This window comes from Amia ocellicauda, chromosome 22 (genome assembly GCF_036373705.1).
Source record: "Amia ocellicauda isolate fAmiCal2 chromosome 22, fAmiCal2.hap1, whole genome shotgun sequence".
Taxonomy (NCBI): Eukaryota; Metazoa; Chordata; class Actinopteri; order Amiiformes; family Amiidae; genus Amia; species Amia ocellicauda.
In genome coordinates this window covers 6,614,069-6,641,813 of record NC_089871.1, presented here as the reverse complement: position 1 = coordinate 6,641,813, position 27,745 = coordinate 6,614,069, and the positions used below count along the sequence as shown (strand labels likewise).

Sequence of the window (27,745 nt, the reverse complement as noted above, 5' to 3'; positions counted from 1 at the left end):
AACCCCGGCTCCAGGGACCCAAGATGCAACCAAGTTCTGTAATTCTCCAGCTGTGGCCCCTAGATCCCTCTATCATGCCCCCCGAATAACCACCCTCACAGTGTAGCAGGCAGGTTTACCCCTTTCCCACTGCTTTTGAATTCTGTGCTTCCCCCCATGGTGATGGATGACAGACGGATTTTGCAGGCGTGTTACCTCCTTTCTCTACCCCAGTGCAACAGCAAGCCCGGATGTACTTAGAAAAGTAGAACGTTCACGTAGATTTAATTCTGTTTGATTTAATTTATAATAATTTGTAGGGGTGCCAATCATTTTGACAGCTGTCTTTATGAGAAATAAATAAGAAAGAAAAAAAAACTTTTTCTCTGAGAAATTGTATTAGTATAATACAATATAGTTTTCCCATATTTTTGATTAAATATACAGCTCTGTTGTTTATTTAATACTGACTTTTTGGTAACTCTTTATCAAGGGTGGCAATCATTTTGGAGGCGACTGTATAGCCTACACACACTATACGATTAAGTACCTTAAATATAATGTATACTTAACAAGGGGATAATGTATTTCTACAATGCACAATCAGGCGCATTTTATACCCCTTTCTGTAAAATATATGTTGTGTATTTAAGGATCGGTGTTTAACGTGAATTAAATGTGCACAGGAACGCAGTAAACGAGAGAGAGCGGGGCAGCCCGGAGTGTTTTTTGTTACGGCCAGCGAAGCATGTTGTCATTTGCGCTGGCTGTAATTTTGTACTGCGTCTGGATTAAAGTACTATATAACCAGCAGCGACTGCTCACGACGAGGACTGGAAAGGCGCGTTTATTGGCACTGATCGGGCGAGGCTGCGCTTCTCGGAGCAAAAGCACGCATGGTCCGCATCCGTGTCCGTCCGACGAGCAGCCCGCTGCGGACGGCATCCGGGCCCTGCTGGTCACCGCGCACCCCGACGACGAGTGCATGTTCTTCGCACCCACCGTCCTACAGCTGCTGGAGATCAACGCTGCCGTGCATCTGTTATGCTTGTCGTCAGGTAGGTTGTGCAGATGCGTGTACAATGAAAACGATGCTACGAGTGGTGTCGTGGTGCATCGCAAGTACATCGCACTTGGCAGGCATAACCGGCATCTTTTGTCGCATTCAGATCCCAGCTAGTGTTGCATCTAGCTATATTAAAACAAATAAAACAACTTGATATTAAATGTCAAAGCTGGCAAAGATCCCCCTTACCTACATCGCGCCATTGTGGAGAAATGTGTCCAAGTCACCCAATCCATTAAGAACTCTTACTGATATGTTGCATTTCAATATCACTTTGATTTGTTTCTGTAATAACTACACTGAACTAAAATCAAGCCGATTCCTCTTTCAAACTAAGGTCAAATCATTTAATAAGCTTCCCCTACATCGTTTATTAAACCCTGTGCTGTATATACATCTATACATCTTAGGTCAGTGATAACAGATCTGTATTAAGTGTGTTGATAATATTGTCGGCTTATATGTTATAAACTCAGCAAAAAACTGCTGCTTTTATTTTCAGCAAACTTTACGTGTAAATATTTGTATGAACATAAAAAGATTCAACAATTAAGACATAAACTGAACACGTTTCACAGACATGTGACTAACAGAAATGGGATAATGTGTCCCTGAACAAAGGGGGGTCAAAATCAAAAGTAACAGTCAGTATCTGCTGTGGCCACCAGCTGCATTAAGTCCTGCAGTGCATCTCCTCCTCATGGACTGACCCAGATCTGCCAGTTCTTGCTGTGAGATGTTACCCCACTCTTCCACCAAGGCACTTGCAAGTTCCCAGACATTTCTGGGGGGAATGGCCCTAGCCTTCACCCTCTGATCCAACAGGTCCCAGACGTGCTCAATGGGATTGAGATCCGGGCTCTTCGCTGGCCGTGGCAGACACTAACACTCCTGTCTTGCAGGAAATCACGTCCAGCGAAGGTGGGTTTGTGCCCATAGGCGACGTTGTTGCCGGTGATGTCTGGTGAGGACCTGCCTTACAACAGGTCTACAAGCCCTCAGTCCAGCCTCTCTCAGCCTATTGCGGACAGTCTGAGCACTGATGGAGGGATTGTGCGTTCCTGGTGTAACCCGGGCAGTTGTTGTTGCCGTCCTGTACCTGTCCCGCAGGTGTGATATTCGGATGTACCGATCCTGTGCAGGTGTTGTTACACGTGGTCGGCCACTGCGAGGACGATCAGCTGTCCTTCCTATCTCCCGTAGCGCTGTTAGGCGTCTCACAGTACGGACATTGCAATTTATTGCCCTGGCCACATCTGCAGTCCTCATGCCTCCTTGCAGCATGCCTAAGGCACGTTCACGCAGATGAGCAGGGACCTGGGCATCTTTCTTCTGGTGTTTTTCAGAGTCGGTAGAAAGGGCTCTTTAGTGTCCTAAGTTTTTATAACTGTGACCTTAATCGCCTACCATCTGTAAGCTGTTAGTGTCTTAACGACCGTTCCACAGGTGCATGTTCATTTCTTGTTTATGGTTCATTGAACAAGCATGGAAAACATTGTTTAAACCCTTTACAATAAAGATCTGTAAAGTTATTTAGATTTTTACAAAATTATCTTTAAAATACAGTGTTCTGAAAAAGGGATGTTTTTTTTTTTTTGCAGAGTATATTATCGATATTGTTCTACTGCTGCGAACACAATTGCAAACTAGTTGGTTACATAATAAGTGATATCTGTTATTATATATTTGCAACATCTGTATAAAAGAGAATAAAAATGACATGCCCCCACACTTTCTCTGTTAACCCCAGTGGGGTTAAAAACATGATATACGTGATACGACAAATCATTTGGTGTGAAGAATGTACAATGTAAATATAACACTAGGTAAAAAAATGTTTAGAAAGCCATAGGCCTACATGTATATTAACTGGTGAACATACATCTTAACTACTGTAGCTACATTCATTTGAACTGGAATGTTGCGTAGCACTGTTTATACATTAAAAATAAATGTGCAAAGAACTGTACAAAATGCTGAAGCTACAGATTATAAAGTGGTTTAATAACTAATTTTGGGAACACAATAATGCAATATGGGTTGTCTTCAGACTGATTTCATTCCTAAAAATAAAGGGCAAGAAGGATGATGAGCCCGAATAAGCAGTTCGATAGGTCACAGGTCAGAGCTGTCAAGTTTAGAGAGAGAAATGAACAGGGGTCCACTGTGCTTTTGTCGGGATGGAGAGAGTGTTAAAGCCATGAGTCATGGTGAATGTTTGTTGGGCGTGTCGGTCCATTTGCATTCCTCTCACACGCACACTATCACATTCCCCATGGCCACTCTACCACACATCACGGTCCTCAGTTACAAACAGGAAAACAAGTAGTCCCGAGCAATACTAGGTCTAAAGCTCAATACACAATACATGTAAAACACCATTCTGAACACCAGGAAATAGTCGGCTTGGGTTATAAATCACGTGGACTTTTGGGGGATATAAATACATACAAAATAATTGCATAATATAACTACACGATTGCCTTCAGCTGCGTGTTTTCAAAGTTGTTTTGTTTTTAATTTAGGAAATTACTATGGCCAAGGGGAACTGCGAAAGAAGGAACTCCTTCAGAGCTGTGAGGTCCTGGGAATCCCAGCCGTTCACGTCACTGTCGTTGACCACAGGTGAGGGAGTCACTGGCCCACGTAGCAGGGCTATTATTTTAAAAGTATATATTTTTAAATGGAGCTAAATTTTGTAATCAGCAAATACTGGCCAACTCAACTTACCATTTAAACCTCATACCATGACAGGGGTGAAGACAACATACATATATCCTACAACGCAAGTACAGTCAGGCCACTGGCAAGTAAACAGCAGAGCTAAAGACATCACTGAGCTAGCTATACACAGCTGGACTCTGCAAACTGAGTGGGAAAGACTGGGAATCACTCAGGATATGCTGGCTCAGTTTTGTGTCATTCTCTGGGGAATCGTCTAAAAAGTCAACTACTAATAGGCCAAGTTTAATAAAACCAGGGAAATCTGGAACAGATATGGCACAACCTGTACTCTTAGTGGAGGCCTTTGTTGGTGGGACCTCAATTGGTATTTCCCAGTGTGGGAAACTATTCCAACAATGCTAAGATGAAAGACAGTCTATTGTGGATGACGGTAGAGATATAACATCAAAGTGGACTTTGCATTGTGTCATGCCTGAGGAGGTGGTTTGTTCAGAGGAATTTATTACTGTATATGTAAATAAAATCACAGGTCTGCACAAGCATCTTTCAGGCAGTCGAGCTGCCAAGGTCTATACGGATCATTACTAAGCCAACCTGGCATGAAAGATGCATAGGGGTAAACACTTCTATTACTCACTAGTGAGGTGTAGGACTGAGGCTGTGACAGAGCGTGCATGTTACAGCAGGATCCCCTTTTCTCGACATGAAAGATCTGCCCCCTGAATATACAACACAGAGACACGGCTCACCGAAGTGATGCCTATTAATTTGGGCTGTGTGTCTTTATTAAAGGTGAGCCAGATTTAGGTAGGCAATATTCAGACGTGTATGTTTAATCCAGAAGGGATTAAAGATCCGTCAGTTGTAATTCTGCGTGGCTGTCTGATTCGCCGAAGAGCTGAGATTGTTGTGAAACAAAACCCATGAACTGAAATGATCTTTCCTAGCAGGAAAGTGCAGCCCGTTCTTCCCAGAATGACCCGGTGATGCAAGTGTTTCCCAAGTTCACCGAGTTTGTAAGAAAGCTAAAGGCTACAATAAAATGCTTTTACGGCATCATTACTAGTTTTCCTAAGAAGTGCAATGACCGTCAGCTGTTTTTCTCAGTAAACACTTTGCGGCATTTTGGCAGGAATCTGCACGGCCCCACCATATTAGAATGAGCAGTCGGGTAGTTACATCTATGTTGGTAACCATTTTTGTGTTGTGATTTTTTTTACTGAAACCCGTACCAAAATGTGCTGCTACTTTTATCACTTTATGTTCAAGCAAAATTGACTAAATTACTCTTAAAAATGCTCTACACACAACCTGGATGTCACTGTAAGACCATTTCTAACTTCATCCGTTTGCCTAATTGAACTTACCGCTGCCACATATTTAAACATTGTTTAAACATCCAAATGATACAGTACAGATTTCAAACAGGGGTACCAATTAATCATCCTAACACCGGCATCATATTCAGACTCTTTGTTCTGACCTGTGGTGGTGGGCTCAGCTAAGGCTGTTTTCAGCTGCAGCACGAGAGACGCACTGACTTGTGTTCAGTTAGTTACTCAAATATGGGTGTTGACAGTGAGCCTTGGTGTGAAGACCCGGCCCACCAGGCAGGGCACCGTGAACAAATGGCCACAGACGCGCACACACACATGGCCTGCAGCCCTGAACCCTGAGTGGACTCCCATTAAGAGGCACCAATCCGAGTCGAACCCCTCCCCCCGGGCTGGGGTCTTCAGAGTGAACCAGTAGGTGGTCACAAATCACCCGGCGCTCATTCATACCAGAGTGGCCATGGCAGCCTGATGTATTGGGTGTCTCTGTCACTGAGGGCCTTAAAGAATTGGATCACAAAGCCAAGGAGGCATTGAAGGAGCTCTTTCCAGCACTTGCTCGCCAACCTGCAGACCCTGTAGATAAGCAAAACATGCTCCTCACACGCTGAAACCCCAAGCATTCATTCACCGTTAATTAAAGTTACAAATCAAGCCTGCTACAGCTAATGTAGGCATAACTGCATTAATAATAACATTATTATTCTGATTACTGTAACTCTGCCCCACTGTGACATCACTCCCACATCACCGGGCCGCATTTTCCCTGTCCTGACCGGTTTCCATTCACTCCATTCATCCTCCAGTTTGTATTCTTGTGCTCTGCTTCTGCAGGAAGAAACCAAAAACAAATATAGCTCTACCAAGAGCTCAGAAGGTCAGTGTGCCAGGCTAGGGCTATACAGATCAAAAGGCCAATCTGCCCCCTGAATGGCCTGAGGTTTTAATAAATACTCTGCCGAGCCATGCTGAGCACGGACCTGCCCCCCCCACCCCCAGGTCTATTCATCAGCTAGACAGCCCTCCCAGTCTTGAACAAAGGGGAGCAGGGCCCTGTGGGCTGGAGCTGGTGATGGAATAAGAACATATAAGAACTGGATGGGATGAACTTCAGACAGGGGTCCATTACGGCCCAGCCCTGATCCTGGCTTCGGCACAGTCTGTCTGGCTGTGTTTAACTCTCAGTGGCTTCACAGTGTCTCCCATCAGGGCCTATACTTTTCAATTCGGTGATGTTTGAAAAATCACCTAGAGTTCATTTAGGATCAGAAACCGTAATCAATAGTCATACAAATTCTGTTATGATTCCCAAGTCCAAAAACCAAAATCAATCAATGCTATCCAAACCAATATATTGAAACATGGCCATAGAGCAATAGCAGGAGAGGACGGTATGGGTTGGGGTTGGGGATGGGGAGTGGTGTTGCCTCATTTCTATAAAGTAGGGCATCCTTCTTGTCTTATCAGCCTAGACATATGAATCCAGTGATGAAGCCCAATGACATACTCCGTTGTTGGCCGTTGCGAAATGAACGTCCTGGAGGGTGTACATTAGTTTGGATTGTGAAGTAATAATTACCCCACAAAGGCACTCATGAATGATTCAGTGGCCTCACTGTGACGCTGGCCAAAAGACCGGCAGGGTAAATGAGTTTCCACAGAAAGATTATTCCTTGTTTTCACCCAAGCCACATTTGCCCTCTGGGAGGAACCTGACAAGAAAAACGGCCAAGGATAGGTGAAAACATGTCTGTGTCGAGCATTGTTTAGATTTTGTATTACATAATTTCTATCCACATCTGAATTGTGTAGTATTTCAGATTAAAGTGGAAGTTTCAGCACACTGTACAACACAAAATACATAAACAATGAAGGTTGCTAAACTTTATCTGAACTCAAGGCTGAAATCTAAGAAAATATTGTAGCTTGATATTTTTTGCATAAGTACCAGTGCCGCCGATGGGTTCGACTGATGACACTGATTAAAAACGAAACGATGCATCATAAAATATGACAACCATCTGGGCAATATGTGGATACTCTCACAAATCCTGTCTCTTCTTTAGATTTAATATTAATATTAGAATGAATGTGACTGCCGAGTGATCAGTGACAGCACTGATGATGAGGACTATGCATTTGTATTTTCCATTTAAATCAAGAGTTTGAGAATAACAGTAGGCCGAGCCCTGAACCCTAAACATAATCCTAGTGAAAATTGTAGCTTAAATAGCCAATCACCACTATAACCAACCTCTAGCCTTAAATGCAGTCCACACGTTCAACCTAAATCAAACCCACAGATATCCACTCACTTTGTTTCCTGTCCTGAATAAACATAGGAATTTGGTCTCTTTAGATTTTGCGAAGCAACTACATGTCAAATCCCACATAATGTTCTGGGGAAAAGGCACAGTTTAAAGAGCACATCGTTCTATGTCGCTAGGATACTTACCCCTCTGCTGTGGTTCACTGGCCAAACCGCTGTGTCGAGAAGGTCTAATTTCTGAATACATGTTTTGCAAAGAATGTCAACGGCAGCCAAGTTCGGGGTCATCCAAAACGCCAAAATAGCTGACTTTCAGAGTATCGCATTCCTTTCAATATTGCGTCTTGTTGTCCACTAAGCCTGCAAAAACACAGCCACTTGGACAGTGTAAACCTGACGAGGACAGAGACAGGCCAGGGACGTTAATGTCTGTTAAGCATGTGTTTTTCATTTGGTAATTCAAGTACCCACGCTCTGATGCCGAATAAACAAATAAACCACAGATAAAGAGGTACACTTTTATTCCCTCCATGTTACTGAAAAGATATTTCCTTTGACCCCATTAGTGTCTTGTGGGTCTGTGACCCTGCTTTGTCATGGTTTACGCATCCCATAATAAATACAAATAAATGATTGTGTGTACTCCATTGTACTGTGTGTTTTGCATGTTTATCTCCCTTGGCTGTTTCCACCTGGGCATGTATTCTTTATCAGTGATTTCTTCTAACAAAACCATTTGTTTTGAGTTGTAAAATGATACTAAAAGAAATTACTCCAGGTTCAACGCTCCCATATTTTCCGGGGATGAAAGCTACTTAACTAGCTAGAGCAGGTTGAGAAATGAACCCTGGAACGTGAGTCCTGCCCAGAATGAAATCAGTCTTCAATCCTGTTATCAAATGGCCCTGTTCTGACACTTTTGTGAGCAGTTGCTGGAGGAGGGAGAGAGGGGGTCTAGACTTCACTTTAACACTTGTTTGCCCTCCTAGGTTTATTCCTCAAGGTCAGTATACATTTAAAACTAAAGAAAACAAACAATAATATCACTGTTTAGATTAGGTCTTAATTTCGGGAAGACAAAAACGCTAAAACATGAAAACCCCAATAAAAACACAAGAATGACAATTTAATGCAAATAAAGAGGAACCAAAGTTAAGATTTAGAAATAGAGAGCACCGGTAATTCCTCCGATGGGGTTTATCGTTCTCCCTGCGTGTCTGACCTTTGCCTCGGTCAGCCCCAGTGGCTGTACTTGGAAGAGTCCTTGTGCTTCTGAGAATGCAGGTGCTGTCTGCATGTGAGATTACACATGGTGGCCTGCCAAGACTGGTATTTGAACTTAACCATTGACCTGGAGCTTTCCATAATAAGCTGGCCGACTTCCCAGAACCTGCAGTCCTACGGTACGTTGCTGCTGCAGTCGCCGTTTCTCTCTCATACTCTCTCTCACTCGATTTATTGTCTCTTTTTACAGTCAGATATTGTTGAACTTTGATCCACGTCGGTCTACTTGGTATCTTTCCTGGCCCTCTCCATCCTGAAAAGCAATACTCCATTCTCCAGTGCCTGTGCTACTGCATGCATGTGCTTTTTTGCATTGAACTCTGTCTCTCAGACTCCCCTCATCAGATGGTGGTGTTCAAAACTGCGGCCCAGTTTCACAGATGTTGCTATGTAGGTCAAAGTGACCTGCTGTTTGTCTGTTTACAGCAGCCACACCAAACTGAGTGTTTGGCTTTTGTGGTGTTTTGCATCAGAGCAAGGCCAAGATCTAGAGTCCCACCAAGACTTTAACTGACAGGTTGACAGAGCCTGACATCAGTCACCGGGGGAGCTCTGACCCAAACCCTGGACACACTGAACATCTTGACATGCAGTTGCATACACGACTGCCTCTCTGTCACTGACAGTGCTCGGCTGAAGTGAATGTCCTTTGAAGCAGTAGCCCTGTGTGTGCCTGCAGGAGTGATGCTAATTCTGGATCAATGCAGTCGTCCCGCAGCTGGGCCTGGCTCTGCAGGGGAGCACTGGAGGTGACCAGGGGATTAGTAATAGGAATCCTCCGGGCCACAATCACCGTCATTATAAACCAGGGCCCGGCCTCTCTGTCATGTTGTGTTATCCTGCTGCCGTTGTGTCGAGTGCCATGACGGCCGGTGGAATGATCCAATACACACCGTCGATGGAGCACAGTGGATATTGTTGGATTGTTTTAAACGTGATGTTTATATCGGACAGACAGGTTAGATCTAAAGTTGAGCGACCATTATTATATAGTAAAAAATGCCTGGTTAGGTCCAAAATACTGCCGTTTCCTGCACAATAATGCATATTAGGCTCTCACAGTGGGGTGCTGCACTAAGCTACGTGCTTATTCCATCACAGACGCTTTCCCATAGGAGTTCAGATGTGCTGATCCATATGGTGGGAGGGGCTGGAAGTCCTGACCAACGAGTCGCCTTTGGCTGATGATAAAGCACATTCAGGAGATTGCGTCATCGAAGAAGACTCGTTTTAAGGGTGTCTGTTTAAATATAACTCAGACCCTCTAATCCAGTCATTGCAATCATACAGGTCTTTGATGTAAAATAATAATGAGCGATTGGCCAGTCTTTAAGGGGATGTTCTTCTATAGTCCTCAACCCTCATCTTAAAAGAAACTGTGGCAGCGCCTCCCCCACCCCCGCTTGGTCTTAGGATCCAGTGTCAGGCTGACTGGAGGGGCTTAGTGCTTAATGACCAGGACAGCCGTGTTGAGTCTCTCAGGCCCAAAGCTTTGTGGGTCCTTTGTAATCAGCCCAGATCTGCCCTTGTTCCAGTGCTTCTGTGCTGCCCCCACACGCCCCCGGGCTACGCTGAGCCATAAAGGGAGTCGAGGACTTCAGGGACCCAGCAGTCAATCGGGACCCGTGGAAGACTCTCGGCTGAGCAGCGGACACCAAATCGGCTTTCCCTTCACTTGCCCATTCATTTTAGGTGGTGTTTTTTATTTACATCTGCGTGAAGTACATTTCACTGGATTACCATTCTGTGAGTCTGCTGTATGGGCAGATGTCGTGGGGATGCTGTTTTTATTATTCACTCTTTCTGTGAAACTGACAAACATCAGGAAAATGTAACGACAGTAACAGTGTGTTGAATTTGAAATGATCAAATAAACAAATATATGTGGAAAGTGTGACATACGATGGGGTATGAAGTGGGGTTTGAACACTGATTCCTATAATCTGAACATATTCATTGAGGGGTTCCACATACGTACTTCCCTGCCCTCTTTATTCTTGTCAGGCTGCCAACAACGAGTCCCTGATTTTACACAGGATGTTGATTAAGCAGAAACTGCGCCAGATCATTGCTTGAGAAAGGTCATGAGATCATACACTTATGTGACAAACTAAAGTCTCATTGACAAAACCAAACCATCTTAAATATTAAAATGTGTGGAGTATCTGAAGTGTATCTGTTCAGTTTTCATAAGGTATGGGCCAGTTTGTCAGAAAGATTATTCAAAAGCACTATAAACTGTGTCTCTCTCTCGGAGAAAGACAGTAAGTGGTTTTAAATGTTATATTTTGTTTCACCTCTGCACAGAGGTAATCCACAATGCAGAGAAGCTGTCAGTGTTTGCCTGATATTTTATTCCCACTCCTTGTCAGCAGCCTCTATTTAATTATAAATTGATTGCCACATACAGCACTGCAACCTTTCTGTACTGAGAGTAATGGACAAAGAATTGCTCTGAGATTTGCCAGGCCTGGTACTGTTCCTGTATTGGGTCTGGACTGAGCATGAGCCCTTTACCTTAATCGGGGGAAACCCCTTCGAATGGAGGCCTTAGCAAGCCATTGACATGCCCCGTCTGACACTCGGCTGAAGTGGGAATTTAGAAGTGCCTTAGGAAGCACTGTTTTCTACAAGTTTACCCTTTACAACCTCACAGACATTCACATGTAATATCCAGCCTGATTTCTTACATGATAATCGGTATTCAGACAAAGCAGGTGTCCTCGACTGGATCAGACACAGGCAACAGCTGTGCAAGCTTTTACGGTTCAGTTGAGAGGCAGTGTAAGGCTGGAAGTTAAACTTCAGAAACGTACCACTTGCGCAGACAGGATATTGAAAAGCTCACAGAGGAGTTAAAGTCTGTGTGTACTGTGTGTACAGGATGGAAGCTCATTTGTTGGCTTGTAGTTCCTGGCCCATGTGATCAGACTGTCAATCAAAACAGGCGGCTTTGCTAGTAGGCCAAAGTTCAACAACTGCATTCAGATGCTTGTGGGCAATTAGAGATCTACATGCAAAGCAGCAAAAGACAGGGGTTACTCTAGGCCGACACACTGTTGCTATAGCAAAGCCAGCACACCGCATGTCAATTAAGCCGATACTCTGCCAGCGTATTGCATGAGAAAGGTCATGTAGATCAGCCATGTATATTGTGAGCATTTTTCCTTTCTTTTCCTTTCACCTGAGGTCCAGTAATAGCTGAGTTAAGAGCTGAGCTACACTGTAACGTCCCACCAGTTAAAATTACTTTAGGAGTTTGGACAACCCCAGCAGATGTACGTATAAGGTAGATTGAGTTTATTCTGGCTGAGGCTCGCTTGACTAAGGGACAGTGACCCGGCCACGAGGACGAGGCCATGGGATCCCTCCCACCAGGTGGAATGAGCCGAGGAACTGCAGCAAAGGCTGTGTTTCGTGTGGGGGAGGGAGGCCAAGCGACAGATGCTGGAAAAGTGTGTTCGTTGACAGATACTTCTGCTTGGAAAAGGCAGAAGTCAGGCGTGAGATTGGGTCTATCTTCCTCCCAAATTTACTGCAGATTATGGTTGTGTGTGGACAACACTACTACCTGGGAGCTTGTACATGAAATTAATATGATGCGATTGTAATCCGAAGTAACCTTATTATTGTACTGTATTGTCCGATGGAAACAACTGTTAAAGGTCATTTGATTTGGACTGAGTTTAAGTGGTGGAATACAGGGTAATTTCTGCGCTTGTTTAACATGGTATCTACAGCAGAATCGTCTCCGTCTGTAATTAAAAACATTAAATTGCTTCAGTCCCTAAGAGTTTGTCACGGGGCAGACAGGCAATGTAATTACTGTATTAGAGCAATTTCGCTTTAGTAGACATGCACTACAGAAGGCCGATTTTGAGGGTGAATTAGGCAAGCTGGGCAATACAGGTCTTTAAACGTCAGCCTAGAAATGTGTTTGTGTGTGACACTAACTATCACAGTGAGGAGTGGCCCCTGGTGTGACAATGCACACGATGACTAATTATAGAGATACTGTACTAATTATAGACGCCTACCACACAGAATGATGCACACAATATTTTGGCTTTGTAAAATGATCTAGCACGGGAGTTGACGATTCTGCTACTTTTCTGGAGGGGAAGAAAACATAATAAATGTATAAAAATGTATCTTTCTGTTACAGCTGGTCTGTTTGATCCCCCCCCCCCCACCCCCCACATACGGTGTGCAGAAGTGAGGAAGACCATCTGTGGACATTCATTAGAATATTGGTGTTAAGCACGGAGGGCAGGACACTTTTTCTTTTTGTTTACCAATCCCGCTCCCCTCCCCTCGGCACCTACAACACGACCCCGGATGACCCCGGCAGCAGTTGATTTGTGTTCTGATCCATCACACTCCCTGACAGCCACGGCAGACCCATCCCAAGGCGCGGGGCCCAGGGGGCAGGGCCAGCTCTATTCATCCTGAGTAAATGTGCCGCATTTTCAGACCATTACTCTCTGTTATCTGGCCTTGTGACCTCGGAGCGCGGAGGGACAGGAACTGTTAACACTTTCAGTGCCACGTCCCCCGCCAGTCCGGCACGGTGTCAGGCAGAGAGGTCACTGTACGACACATGTTGAACTTACTTTACACCTCATACCTGATTATTATCCTGCTTATTTTAAAAGCTAATCGAAAAAGGGAGGATGTCGGCCGTGGTTTGAGATGCCGGGACCTCAGCTCCTCTGCTCACAGCCCTGGTTCAGTGTCGAACTGTGGACGTGTCTGAGGACAAATCCAGGGCTTGACTATCAGCTGAGGAACGCAAAGTAGTGGAAATGCAAAGGGCAAAATAAAGAGTTGATTCTGTCATCTGAAGACCTCCCCTCCCAGGGAAACAAGAACAGCATTGTCTCTGCTCTCTGCACAGTGTGAGGGAGAGACCGTCCCCCGCCTGGTAGCCCTGGCATCTCGGCTGTGTAAACAAACAACCCCGCCTGACCGCTGTGTGCACTGGCCGGCTTCGCAGGTTTGGCAACAGTTTTATTCTATACCGCCTTATACAACGCAAAGTGCACTTCACTATTTATTTATTTTTTACCTCAGGTCAATGTTTATTCAGATCTTTTTAAATTACCCTCTCTGTCCCATTATTAATATCAAAGACACACGACCTGTTCTGTGGCCCGTGGGAACAACAGTTTATTATTCTTGTAAATATAAATTTCAATTGTATATCTGGCACAACTAGGCTGGTGAAACATGCAGGGCAATGGTATCAAACTGTGTGGCAGAGATACTGTGCAGTTTATTTTATTTGTACATCAAATTTGTTTTAAAAAAGCACAACAAAAGCAGTTACCTGCTGGCAGCGCAGAAAGGAAATCTGCTGTTCTTGGCCGTGTTGAGAGCTGTGTTCACACTGCTGTTCACAAAACCTGTCAGCAGGACAGGGCAGAGGGCCTCTGTCAGGTGCTGAGGGTTCAGTGACTGAGCGGCTGAACCTCCACCATCACCCACATATGGCCGGGTGCGAGAGTGGGGCCAGTACTGGAACAACAGGAAATGAGAATTGTTGCCATTGTGCCAAACCATGAGAGTAAATCACAATCTGATCCGAAACCAGCTGCCGCCACCAGATGTGGCACTAGAATATAACACGTTTTTGCAAAATAAGGGCTGACAGTGGCAGTGCAGAATTTTACCTTCAGTAAAACACAGATGCACAGAGGTAGGTCACACGGTGCATTGCAAAACCAAGGTTTCAAGAACTGCATGTTGGGCTGCCTGTCTCCGGGACAATGCTGCATGGCTGTATGTTCAGGCTGCCTTGAAGGTACTGACAGTTCAGAGTCTGTCACGTAAGCTGCTGTTTACACAGTTATTTGTTGACATTCTTCGCCGTGTCATGGGCTGTCAGGTCAGGTGCAGAGTGACAGATTGGACGGGCCCCGGAGACCCCTACACTGCATCCCTGCTGAAACTCATGTCACGCCCCTTTCACTGTTGGGCTGTTTGTTGTGGTTCAGGAGATTAAATTGCCAGGAATCCCTGTTTGAGGGAGTCAGAGTAAACAGCGGCCCCGTGAGAACGCCTGCCGGAAACCCAGCTGGTTCTTCAACACTGCGACCGAGCAGATTGACATATCGTGACAACTCTAGCCTCACTGCTGAAAGTGCATTGATAAGCAGGTAAATTATCAAATGCACATATTTGCAGAAGTATAGAAGTAGGAGAAATATTATCACAATATAGTCACGTTTCTCTCTCTAGAGTCTTAACATGGGGTTGGGGTCTCTGTCTCTAGTTGGTTCTTTTTTAAATACAAGTATAACCGATGTCAATGTGTTTCTAATTTTGTAGAGGAGACATCCAACCAATTAATCTGCAAATGCTTTCCCTGATTCCTCTGCTGTGGGAAAAAGTGAAACGGTATACTATGACATGTTATAATTTACATTCCTGTATTAGAGGCCTGCTTACCAAGTAACCCCAGTTGATCCGTGTCCTTAAATAATCTTTATATGTGGGTATCTGGCAGGGTAAACCCAGGCTTTGACACATTCTTCCCTCTCTTCTTCACATAATTAAAGGTGAAGATTGACAATGTTTCTCAGACTGATCCCAGAGACATTTAGGTTACAATACAAGACTGAATAAGGATGAACTGGAGATTAAATGTAAAAAATTGATTAAAGGGGCACTGGGTCAGTGGGAGGATGTTAGAGAATTTGAAAGGGGGGTTTAGTTATTTAGTAAATAAGGGGTTAAACTGTCTCGCAAAGCAGACTTTTTTTTTTTTTCCTCTCTCTCTCTCTCCCCCCAATCTAATGAAGCGAGGCCTGGGGCTGTTGTTTTCATTTGAACTGCCTTGACCTTTGTCTGTCTGAACCATTTTGATTGTGCTTCACTGCCTCTCTTTCACTTTATGTTTGATTCTGCTGGAGAGACACCCCTGCCCCCTCCCACCACCAAAAAAAAGCATAGTGACTGAAGGCATTTTGGGCTTTGTCACGGAGAGATATTGATGACACGTCCTCAGCCACACTGCCTCAGCACACAGCCTCCAGGGCTCTACAGAAACCCCACCCCTTGAGCTATACAATCAAAGGCACAATCACACACAGGAAGATGCATCCAAACCCTACGCAAAATAATAAACAACTGCAAGTCAGAATGACACAGGTATTAAGTTGTATTTCCAAGAGAGATGAACGACATGTATATATATTATTTGTTTTAAAGAAAATGTGCAAGACTTACATTTCCACTACACAAAAGTTTGTATATGTATGTATTTATTTTTTACAGCGGGAGTAACTGGTGTGGTGTCAGTAACCTCAGTTTTCAGAGAATGTATTTCTCACAGTCTGTCGTGGTGATACGGTGCAAAGACAAAGGGATCAGTACAAAAAATGTTAACCTCGACACTGATGCCCACAAACGTAGTACAGGTGCTACTTCATTTGTCATTTAAAATTGTGAATTGAAGTCTGAAACCTCATTATGGGGGAAGACGTGTTGGTCATTTTGATTTTGCTGCAAAGATCAAAAGACATTCCTAGTTGCTGAGGCCAAAGAAGGACCAACAGGCTTTACTGCAACGTGGGCTGATAAATGCCACCCTTCCTTCCATTTACAAATGGCAGAGCTCAAAGCAGAAAACCCATATTTTAGGAGGCTGGTAATCAAGTTGTCAGTGTGGAACAGAAAGGAGCAGTTCAGTCCCTTGTGAGACTTGTAATCATTTTCCCTGGGATGAAGGTCTTAAGCACAATATTATGCAAGAACCCCATGACCTTTAACCCCTGCCAAGCCCAGTTTGCACTCTGTAAATCAAATCGTAAAATGGCATCTTGGGCTCGGCTGAATCACAAACAATACCAAGAAAAGCCGCCTACTTACTGAATAAAAAGGAAGGAACTCAGAAGAGATGAAGAAAAGCGAATTAGTTAAGGAACTGTTACTTTAAGATGGAAAAACATGTGTTACAGAGCAAGTAATAACCCATTTCCAAAGCCTACACTGCACTGGACAGTTGTTCTAAACTTCAACGAAAGCAAAGGTTACCATCCGGCATTAACCAGTTACTTAAATGTTCCTCTGAAGCCCTAATTCCAGAAGTAAAGAGACCCAAATGACCCAGTATGTTTGCCAAAAAGGATGAATCACTGTTGATCAGGAGCTGCCTAGTCATTTAATTCCCAAATTGGACCAAAGTCACTTAGAAGCAATTTAAGGTTGAGTGTGATATGTGAATTCATCGCCAAAATGTGTGGTGTGTTATTAACAATATATGTAATGTTTTTTTATTATTTGTAAAGGTTTTATATCTAAAACTGACCCTATAGCATTCAGTTTATCTGGTCTCACTGGATGATACATCTGAAGAGAGCATGAACTCTTGCTTAGAATATCGAAAATTACAGTTTGCAGTTCTTTCAGACTCTAAATCTGAACACATAGGTGATTATTTAATTAGCTTTTCATGAATTAGTAATTTTATCATATCGGTGAGTTTGTACTGCTTGTTACCATAACCACTGCCTTCAGAAGCAGTTCTTTACATATAATCCATGTAAAGAAGCACAACTGACAATAAGCGCTCAGTGGCGAGATAAAGCCTGAAATGTAAAGCCCTGAGATAAGTCAGACCTGACGTCTGTGAATTGTTTGGCCATACTGGGTGTTTGTCTTCATTCTTGTTTTGACTTTCTCCTTTCAAAAAGCATAAAATACATTCATGCTTCAGAAAATGTCATGGCGCAAAGGAATCCATTTGTAGTATGTTTATAATCCCCCCCACCCAATCCTGCATTTCAGAGAACTTCCAGATGATCCAGACGTGCAATGGGACACACACCTTGTCTCTACCCTGATCCTCAAGCAAGTTCAGGCCAGTTCCATCAACCTGGTAAGGGCTGCTATGTTTTTTAATTCAAACCTAAATAACAACAAGGTACGGAGGGAGACAATCTTTAACTGAGGATCTCTTGAAAGCAGTTCCTAAGCTTGTTTTTACACTGCTATGACAGTAACACAGACTGAGCCAAAGTTGTCTGCAAGCTGCAGTAGATCAGCTCTGCAGAATCCATAATTTGCTTTTACTGGACTACTTGTATAGCTGAACCAAAGTAATAAATAATGATAGCATGGTTGTTCTTTGACCTTTTTTTTTTCCTGGAAAACTTTTAGGTTTTCCTCCCATATGTAGCAGACGTGTCCTGATTCAATTAAGTTAGAAAAACCTGAACTGGATGTATGCAAGTGCCTTTCTATCCTGTCCCCGGTGTATCCGTTTCAAAACATGCGCTGGTCTGTCTGTGTCACCAAGACCTGACCAGTGGTTCTCATGGCAATCTAATTAGGACATTTGTATCCCTGTGTATCTTTGTGTTTGGTGAATGGTCTGCTGGATTACATTGCTCCTACTCAGGCATTTCATGATAATTAATTTACTACCAGGGTACCTCCCCCCCTCCTTTGATGCCGTGCTGAAAAGGAACATCGCAAACCATATTTCCGTTGCATTTCTCGTCTGTTGCTATCGTTTGTATTCTCGTAATGTAACCTCAGACTGTAAATCATCCGTAAGAGGAACAATAACCGCTTAAAGACTAACCAAAGTGGAGTGAGAGGCTTTAACAACACAAATAAATAATTGTCAATCTGTCTTCACATTGGTGCCAATTAACTCATTTTCATTCTCTATAATGTCAATAACAGCAACTCACTGACAACTGATGACAGTCAGTGAACTGAGAGTATAAACAGCACTGAGACTTCAAGAAAACATATAACGTGTGAAGTGCTTCTCAGAAGGTGTGCAGGTGGATTAAAATTAGAAACTTGGGAGAGCTGAAAAGGGCTATGCATCCCACCAGGCAACATCCCAATCAGAAAACACGGTTTAAACATTCGCAGTGTAACTTTACAGGTGTGCAAACCATTTCCTATGACGGGAAATGCCTAGGAGGAAAGAAAAGAAATATGCAAGTAAACCGGTTGTGCGGCTGCATCCTCCGTCCGACTCCTTTGGCCAACGCGAGACCCGGTGATGGTTTTCTCATATTGGCCCAGTTCATAAAAACACGGTTTTGTCGAGTTGTGTTTCTTGGACGGGCCACTTCCTCGGAAGGAAGAGAGAATCCCACCATCCCCCAGACGAGGGCCCCAGTACTGTTTGCTTTAGCAGATGCGGATTAGGCCACGATGAGCCCCTGAGCGTCAGTAACAATACAGACACCGCCAGCGTGCGGCACACACTGCGTGGGTCATCCAGAGACGTTCGCTCTCTCTCATTTTCCCTTTATCCAATGCTGGAGCAGGATTCATCCGCCGCCACTCCGGAAGCCATTTGGCATCCTCTGTTTGTTTTGGCAGTGCCTCAGACTTCCGCTAATGAAAGTATTTTTTTCTTGTTGTTGTTTTTTGTTTGTTTTGGCCTCTCTGGCCCAAAGGCAGCAGAAATAGCAGTCACTCCTGCCGGTCCATTAGGGTCAAACAGGCCACATATCCTCTCAGAACAAAAACCGAGGCCGACTGCGCGACTGTTTGTTTACCTGCATCGCCGACGGCCTCAGAGGACTAGACTTTAAATGGATTAGTTTGTTTTTTTGCGGTCAACTGAGTCTCGAGAGCATCTGTCTGTGTGTTCACCACTGCATTCAGTTCTCTGTCTATTCTTGAATCTGCCCTTGTGTCCCCACTTCTTCCAAGGAGTGAAAGCCATGAATGAGGAGAATGTGGTAGCCTTTAAATACCAGGGTGCTCCTGCCAAGTGATGTTTCTGTTTGCTGGTAAGTAGGCCCAGCTCTCAGGGACTGGGACGTGCTCTCCTAACCATGAATCCAGCAAACACTCAAGACCACTTGGCCACAGCTAGACAAACTTTCTCCTGCAAATGCTTGTAATTGGATCTGCTGTTTACCATGGAACGGTTCCACCACGCAGGGTGAACCATTACTTACACAAAGAGACAGTAAACTCTCGAATGATCTTACTCCACAGCCGGCTGGGCCGAGGGAATCACAATTTAAAAGTAAAATCCTGTAATGTGACATTGACAATGCCCGTCGTTGTCCCTGGCCAAGCTCGAGTGTGTCTGTAGTCCTGAGCCATTGTGGAAACAAAAACAACATCCACGTCCACATTCCTCGGTGATTCGTCTGCCCTCTCAGACAGCACAACTTGTTTGTTGGTGCAGCTGTGTTACAACATCATGAAGATCAGGCAGAATCAAAGTAAAAATGCTGCAGTCTGGTTTTGTACATTGAAAATATAGTGTGTGTGTGTTGCGTAAGTGTGTGTCTTTTTCTGTGTGACAATGATCTTCACAATCATCTATAAGGAGGGATCCTTCCTGACGTGGAAATCCAAGACGTTGTTTCTCCCTACGTGAATAACGGTCCGTCTTCACAGGTGCTGACTTTCGATGGCCGTGGAGTGAGTGGCCACCCCAACCACATCGCCATCTACAGGTCTATCAGGTATACTGCCAGCTCATCTATAAATACTTCGCTATTGTAACTTCATACAACCTCGTGTCCTGCAAAGATCCCTTACTCCACATTTAGCAGGAGCCTGGTGCCCACCCAGCTACTTTTTAGGTGTGTCTCGTCTCACAGAACTGCACTTCGGTCACAATCAGCTGTGGATCATGGTGTCCTCCGAGTCCGATTTACACAGACCGGAGCCAGCTGTCCTAGGAATGAGCCAGCTGGAGGGCAAGGCAGAACTTGTATGTTCACTCTGCAGGCGATGAGCCAGCCAGTCCTGTCCAGAGAGAGAGAAAGCTCCCCACCTACCGTCACTCTCTAGTCAGCGCTGTGACAGGGATCCATAGCCAGTTCGTGATTCAGAGCATGGAAGGGGTCGAGAGGGAGGAAAGAGGAAAATGTCACCCTGTGACACGGTCCTCTTCCAAAAGGAGTCAAAGACACGGGCAGGCCCTGAAACAGTATAGCAGATGAGGCTAAATGTCTGGTTGACAGAGGAGTGAATGGAGGAACTCTTCCAATAAGCAGAACTCACCGGGATTGTAGGTCTCTAATTATAATTTACAGCTGAAACCACTTCCAACCACGTCCTTGTTCCAGAGCTCTGTTTTCTATCATTTGCATAGTTTAAAGCCTTCCAAAGCACGCACGGTGGAATGACAGACACCCATTTAAAACCACTGCAAAATTAATTTGAGGTTTCAAAAAAGAAAAGTTAATTGGTCGATAAAGTTTTCCAACTGGTAGCATCAGTTGGTCAAAATGCAGACTGAGGGTTAGGGATCAGCTCTGAAGGATAATCCCAGGGTCCTGATGCAGTAATGGAATTATGCTCTATATCTCCCTCGTCAAGAGTTTAAACAACTCCAAGTCCCACAAGTCTGTTCGCTCGGAAGCTCTGCCCATGACAGCTGCCAAGGTTTTTTTTTCCCTGAGGGCAGTTTAAAAATGTTAACCTCTCTCCCACTTGGCGCTATGCCAGTAGAACAGACACTTCAGATTGAAGAAACTGATTGCGTCTGGACCGAACTACACGGCAAACACGCATACCATTTCCACGCACACAAGCTGTTTTCTTAACTCTGGCCTACATGGCCGATCCGACTGTGCCCCGTTCACAGGGTCACTCTGTCGACCCGCATGATTGCTCGGCTTCAGGAAACAACAGCAGTGTGGGAGGGAGAGCAAAACATGTTCTTAGAATGGAGTTCAGAGGAGTTTTTCTTTTCCATTAACTGCGATCAAATTTTTAGTCTCGGTAATGATTAATAAGAGATGGATATTGTAATAAAAACAGTATGATTGTTGTTGTTGTTCTCATTAGTAGTAGTACAACTAATTTCTGCCTTTGCATGTTTCCTCTTCTGACAAAAAAAGTCAAAACAGGAAAAGAATAAGACAGACTGATACTGAATTTGGAAACGATGTTCTGAGAAACTACTGATGTCAATCTCTATATTTGTAACACTTTCTTTCTTTCATTCTTTTACTTCTGCCAACAGCTATCTCGCCTCAGTTGGGAAAATCCCTGAAGGTAAGTAATTTTTTGTACGTTAAAAACACAAGATCAAAGCATAAGGCTGGTCTCCCTTCAACAGTCAGACTGTAATCACGTACAACAAGATATGCAAATGTCTATCTGGGAATCTGGAGTGAAAACCCTATACCACAGGTGAGACACACACAGCCAATTGTTGAAGAAACCAAGCGCCGAGGGTTGGAGATGGTATTCCCCGGTGCAGTCCCCGGCACCACTACTACAGTCAACCTACGGGTCACACGCGGCTCCCTATTGGTCGAGAAGAACCACATTCAGAGAAACCACAAGCGTAGGGCACACAAGGCAGCACCTGTGTTTGAATTTCTCGGAAGAGTTTCACGCAATTGGGAAAGACGACTGACTCAGAGAACGAGGTAGTGAAATAAAAACGCAGCCACCATCTTTGGTGACCTTGACTCAAAAGCAGGGAATTCCAGAACTGAAGACAGATCAGAAGATATCGGCCTGAAGTTGTGCATGAATGAGCTCTTCATGGATCTATCGTTCTGTCCTTTTCAGATGATGGATGGGATGATTAAGATTTTAAATTTTAAATATTCGATTTAAAAAAGTAAGTTTGATATGTCATCGTTGTCCCCTTGTTGTTTTTTTTAATGAAGACCGGCCATTTCTGGGATTAATAAGAGACCCGTGAATCTTCTTATGATCTATTTAGGAGGGTTTGGTTTCCCTGGTGAAAAACCCCAGTGAAGGGCGACATCTGCTGCCTGACTTTGGCAAGTTCACTAAGGGAGCCTCATTCTGCTGTCTAAGGGCTTGTGGGTAAAGTCATATATTCCAATTTGGCTACAGCAGTCAAACTTCGCAAAATAACAAACTATATCCACTCTCACTATACAGAGGAGATATATATACAGAGGATAGATCTCAGGGATCCTACTGCATTGGCACAAAAAGTTTACTGATTTATCCTAGTCTTTTTTTATAGTAGGTAGGCAAAGCTTTGCGATGCATTGGTGATACTTTCTCGCTACACCAGGAGTTATTACAAAATAGACTAAAAGACTGAACCCAGGACTGCAAAGCGCGTCAAGAGACATTATCAGATATGCAGTTGACACCAGCCGATGGGAATATGAATTACAACAGTCTGTTCATGTGTTGAATATCATGCACCCCCCCAATACGACACTGCCAGGAATAACCCATAAACACCATATGGGAGCGAAAACGGAGAAAGCTCAGGTTTCTTTCAGCTTAATTCCCCCCCCCCAGTACCATCTTCTTACATAATCTGAAGACAGAAAGACAAAACCGCTCCGGTGCACAGGGTTTAATTATGAAAATGATCAGCTCCCAGATGAAAATTAATGTTCAGATCCACAGGGAATGGCACGGCCCCTCCCCGACATCTGAAAGTAATCCCCAAAAACACAAACAAAAACAGGCTAAATCAAGATTCAATAATTGCCAGTCTGCCCTGTTTTCATGTCTATTATTAACATTACAATGTCAAGTGAGTGTGTCCTTTGAAAGCTTCTCTCTGCGGTACAGTTGTTTCTTTGCGGGGCAGGAAAGTGCAGGTTTGTCCTTTCCACTCATTAAACGGTCAGGGCATTCATGAACGAGAGGCAATCCATCACTTTAAATTAAACGTGGGGGGGGGGGGGGGAATTAACGCCAAACAAACAGGCCACTTTAAATGCATTACCCTGCCAGTCTGAGAGTTCATGCACAGCAAACCCTGCCACTGGGGGGTTTGTGTCGCCAGCTCCAGCTTGCATCCCCTTGATGGGAGAGCGGTTGATGCGTCTCCCACCTGGCATTCCTTTAATCGCAGGAGCCTGTGTGCCCAGCAAAAATAAATTGACACATAATTGCCCAGTTTGCACAACCACTTATTTCCCCCTCAGGGGCTCGTTAAGCTCACAATAAGACGATTACAGGATAAACTGCACTCAGATTCATCACTGACATTAAAAAGGCAGGTCAGGGACAGTCCACACTGAACACAGAGCTGCTCCAGTAAAAGGAGTCTCGCCAGTCATCTCCATTAGCTTTGGAGCTGGAGCCCAAACGAGAAATAAACATTCAACTTTTTTATCTTTTAATCTTCTTCTAACCTATTCTCACAATGTAATCATGAGGTATATAGCTGAACAGTAATTACAACGCAAAGGAACCGTAACAGAGCTTCTGAAATTAAAACACTGACAGAATATCCGCTTATTACAACCGTTTTCCTCTATATTCTTCAGCTCGTGCACGTGGCTGGGGTTTAGGTTGTGTATCGGCAGTGGAACTGGCAAGAGAGCCAATTTTTGTGAAATAACACAACTTCATTTCTCCCTCAGGCTGCTGTGCTCTAGCCCTGGAGACCGTCGGCTTATTCAGGAAGTACCTGTCGGTCTCTGAGCTGCCCGTCAGCTGGATGAGAAGATGCGATTTTACTTCCATCATTGGGATGGGGGGATATGTCCAAGCTAAGGTAAGAGGACCAGACATCAGAGCCTGATGCTATGTAGGTGAAAAGGGTTGTTTGTATTAACTATATGTACGCCATTGATTTGAGGCCATAGGAGGTGGAATTCAAACAGAAGCACTACATAATTTCCTTCATGCTTTGGGAATAATGGGTCCAATCCACGTGTCCCTGTTTTCAGGCAGCCATGTACCGCCACCAGAGTCAGCTGCTGTGGTTTCGCCACGTCTACCTGCTGCTGTCCCGCTACATGTTCGTCAACACGTTCCAGCTCATCTCCCAGGACACTCAGGTGCCAAGAATCTACTGAGAGGGACAAGAGGGCCTCGTGGGAGCGCACACCAGATCGTATCCTCAACTGATCCGCAAATGGATAAAAAACACATTGATCTTTCCATATTCCGCTCTGATAAAGGGTGGGAGGACCAATATTCATGTTTAATACAACTATAAGTGTTTTTCTGAACTATTGTACCCATTAAAATGCTGCATCTACTAAATGTCTATGCAACGGGAATCTTTATTTGTATATTATTATTATTAGTTTGTTAGTGATGGTCTCTCCTGTTCTTATGCACTGGATGTGAAAGTACTGTCACAGCTTTAAAAATGTGAAACACTGATGCGCAGGACCAAGTGGGTTCTGAATGTCCCAAACTGAACACTGTTTCTATGTTTACAACTTGAATAAAACTTTATATGTGGCTTTAAATCAAGATTTGCTGTGATCATCTGTAATGTAATCCAAAGTCTGAACTGAACCCAACAACCATCAGATGGTCAGAGATGACCAACACAAGTCAATTCCACATTTCAAACTCCTCTGTACGACACAAATGGGATGTTAATAACACGATTAATGTAAATCACTGTGCAATATACTTTCAGGGGATATCTCATGATTAGTCTGGGTTCTGGAGGTAAAGCTTCCATTTCCTATAACAGTGCAGGGCAAGGAATATTCATGGGTAACAGGGAAGGTTTTCTGTTTTATTTCTGCCCCATTAAAAAAAAGAAAAGCAGCAGTGTGTTTTGCCACTACAGTCCCGTTCCAGGGGTCTTTGAAGGAGATAGTGTTCAGCACCCTCTAGTGGGTTTAGTTGAAATCTTATTTCCTTGATTCCTGCGAAAGGAATGGTTGCAATTAAATAAAACCATACTGATAAAACAAAACTGTAAAGGCTTTGTTCTATGTGTCCCCCCACACCACACACACCTGAAGATGCACCAGTTCGGACACTGCCCTGAGAGAAGTACCCAAACTCCCCTAACCCTCCGTTCCAGCAGTGGGTTTCGACATGCTCTTGATGGTCTGGTGTGACTCCATGCTCTCCTCCCACTTCTCCCCGTTGAAGTCCTCCACTGTGACACTGCGCACTGTCCCCGGGTCCAGGCAGTGCGGCGCCACACCTGGGAAAAGCACAGAACCAGCCAGGCCTTCGGTCTACATCTCAGGGAAATACAATGTTTTCTACCACGTCAAATGCCAGATAAAGTGTGACTGAAAAAGAAAACTTACACCTCTCTCTCTCTCACTCAAATAACTAAAATAATCAAATCTAATGAGCATTTCACTGGCAAACTGAGATCAAATCTGTAGGGCAGCCTTTTACATTCACTCCATTTTCCATGGATGGAGCTTTCAATTCCACTATTTTTGTCGTCTGCAAAATGTTACAGTCATTATTCCCCCCTGCTTACCGAATCCGTCAGGGTTGGATCGAGGACAGTAGAAGCTCTGCACACCACAAGTCTTGCAGAATGTGTGCTTGGCATTGTGGGTATTGAAAGTGTATGTGGTTAAATTGTCTACTCCCTGCAACACAAATACAAAATAACATCATGTTACCCTGTATTGAAATGGTATTCTTATTTGATCACACCTCCTACACCATATATAGTGTTTCTTTCACAGTGTGAAAACTGCCCTCAGGGATTGAAAGTGCATATCTCAGCAACAGGACAGGTAAATGAAAAATAGAAACCTCACCTCTGTCAGAAGGGCGGAGTAAATTCACACAATACGCCGTTAGGGACGCAACTCATTATCTGTGCAATTCTCTCGTCACCCTTACTCAATGTCTGCTAAATTAACACTTTCTGAAGAGGAGCCTACCTGTAGAAGTTTAAACTGGGAGGCCGGGACAATGAAATGGCGGTTCTGCTTCTTGGTGCAGATACTGCAACTGGAAAAGGGGGAAACAATATCTATGTTCAGAGTGTGACATGCATTTAACTGGTTCTTGCATTAGAGCAGGGGTGTCACACTCCAGCACTGTTGCAACAGGAGCTCCAAATTACTTAATAAATGTCATTATTTACTCAGGTAGGCTTATCTAAAATTTGACTTTTATAGCTGACACCTTACAATTACAAAGTCACACAACATTTCAGAGTCTGGAAAGAAGTGTTCAATTAATCCAGTTAATTGTTTCATTGGACCAATTAAGCAGCCAAGAGCTGAACTCTGAGTTGTTATTGAGATGTACCCGAGTAAATCATGACATTAATGAAGTAATTGGTAGCTCCTGTTGGAACAAAAAACAGCGCACACTGCAGCCCCCCAGGACTGAAGTCTGACACCCCTGGATTAGAGGTTTCCAAGCCAGCCATGGAGCCAATGGTCGCAGGCCCTGTGAACTGATGTGGTTTAGCAAAACAGTTAAACACAGTTAAACACAGTTAAACACAGCAGGGGTTTGACTCACTTGCAGTTGAAGACGCGCAGGTCTGCGCAGCTCCGCACCTCGAAGCGGACCGTCCCGCAGTGGCAGCCGCCGGAGTGCGTCACCAGCTCGGGGCTTGCACTGCGGACAGGCCCGTTACACGGACAAACCAACCAGTCAGTCAATCAATCAATCAATATAACCCTAACACTGCGATACAGTGCAAATATACAGACCGCATAAAAACTACAGCGTGACTGCTTATCGAAGGCTTTCAAATAAATATCACACACCGCATACCAACATGAACACAACTGAGTTGGCATTAAAACTGTCGTATACTGTTATATAGTGTGAGAATATAAACCGTAGATGCATTTGCATGAATTCACTTAATTAAACACAAACTCAAGCGCTCATGTGATTGCAGTGTTGAAAACGGATTGTGCCACTTTCTCCCAACACTTTACGTCTATTTTGTTGTTACCGTTTAGTATAGTGACCCACCTGTGTAGCTTTCCGGAGACTGTAGCGTTGGCCATAATGCTAAGTTTACAGAAAAAAAAAAATATATATATATATGTAGGTTTTAAAAGTACAAATACACAGTGAGGAATAAATCAAAAGCTGGAGGGCGCACAGCTGCTCTCTGAATGGAGGGGCTCTGGTTACCGTAATGCCACACAGTGACGCGCACTCGTATTTACCGTTCACTATAGAGGTCTGGTGGTCCTGTGGGTGCAGCACTCAAGTACGAAACAACCTAGACTTGCTATTGATTGACGCTGACGCATAGCATTTAAAACCCAGCCCTGAGGACTATTGTCTTAGGAAAAGACTTCACCCACTCTTTAAAAAATAATACAGGTCTTCTTGTCACTGCCAGAGGGCGCACTAGCTTGGTATATATTGGAGCTACTGTGCCTTTTCACATTATAAATTACAACAAAAATAAAAACACACAACAGGGAAAAAAATTGTATTTTCTGTCACTCCCGGCAAACCTTTATTCAT

At 44.0% G+C, this 27,745-nt stretch overlaps 2 protein-coding genes across 2 annotated transcripts; one reads left to right on the top strand and one right to left on the bottom strand.

Annotated features, from left to right (window-relative positions):
- Positions 1-691: 691 nt before the first annotated feature.
- Positions 692-24,781, top strand: pigl (phosphatidylinositol glycan anchor biosynthesis, class L). The gene is made up of 7 exons (XM_066696193.1): positions 692-1,037; positions 3,571-3,670; positions 17,408-17,498; positions 20,006-20,073; positions 21,585-21,616; positions 23,938-24,071; positions 24,247-24,781. The coding sequence occupies exons 1-7, from the start codon at positions 728-730 to the stop codon at positions 24,373-24,375; spliced, it is 864 nt and encodes a 287-aa protein (XP_066552290.1). The 5' UTR covers positions 692-727; the 3' UTR covers positions 24,376-24,781.
- Positions 24,782-25,041: 260 nt separating this feature from the next.
- On the bottom strand, positions 25,042-27,419 carry cenpv (centromere protein V). The gene is made up of 6 exons (XM_066696194.1): positions 27,239-27,419; positions 26,774-26,872; positions 26,182-26,251; positions 25,767-25,881; positions 25,282-25,475; positions 25,042-25,188 (listed from the first exon to the last, which is right to left on the bottom strand). Exons 1-5 carry the CDS (start codon positions 27,271-27,273, stop codon positions 25,333-25,335), a joined length of 462 nt encoding a protein of 153 aa, XP_066552291.1. The 5' UTR covers positions 27,274-27,419; the 3' UTR covers positions 25,042-25,188; positions 25,282-25,332.
- Between the last annotated feature and the right edge of the window lie 326 nt (positions 27,420-27,745).

What these genes read in the sequence shown, in the direction of transcription:
- pigl (XM_066696193.1), top strand. Translation starts at nt 728, where the DNA reads ATGTTGTCATTTGCGCTGGCTGTAATTTTGTACTGCGTCTGGATTAAA. An exon ending in AGGCCAGTTCCATCAACCTG is followed by an intron (nt 17,499 to 20,005) that starts GTAAGGGCTGCT and finishes CCGTCTTCACAG; the next exon opens with GTGCTGACTTTCGATGGCCG. An exon ending in GCCATCTACAGGTCTATCAG is followed by an intron (nt 20,074 to 21,584) that starts GTATACTGCCAG and finishes TTCTGCCAACAG; the next exon opens with CTATCTCGCCTCAGTTGGGA.
- cenpv (XM_066696194.1), bottom strand. Translation starts at nt 27,273, where the DNA reads ATGGCCAACGCTACAGTCTCCGGAAAGCTACACAG. An exon ending in GTCTCCGGAAAGCTACACAG is followed by an intron (nt 26,873 to 27,238) that starts GTGGGTCACTAT and finishes GCCTGTCCGCAG; the next exon opens with TGCAAGCCCCGAGCTGGTGA. An exon ending in ATCCAACCCTGACGGATTCG is followed by an intron (nt 25,476 to 25,766) that starts GTAAGCAGGGGG and finishes TGCTTTTCCCAG; the next exon opens with GTGTGGCGCCGCACTGCCTG.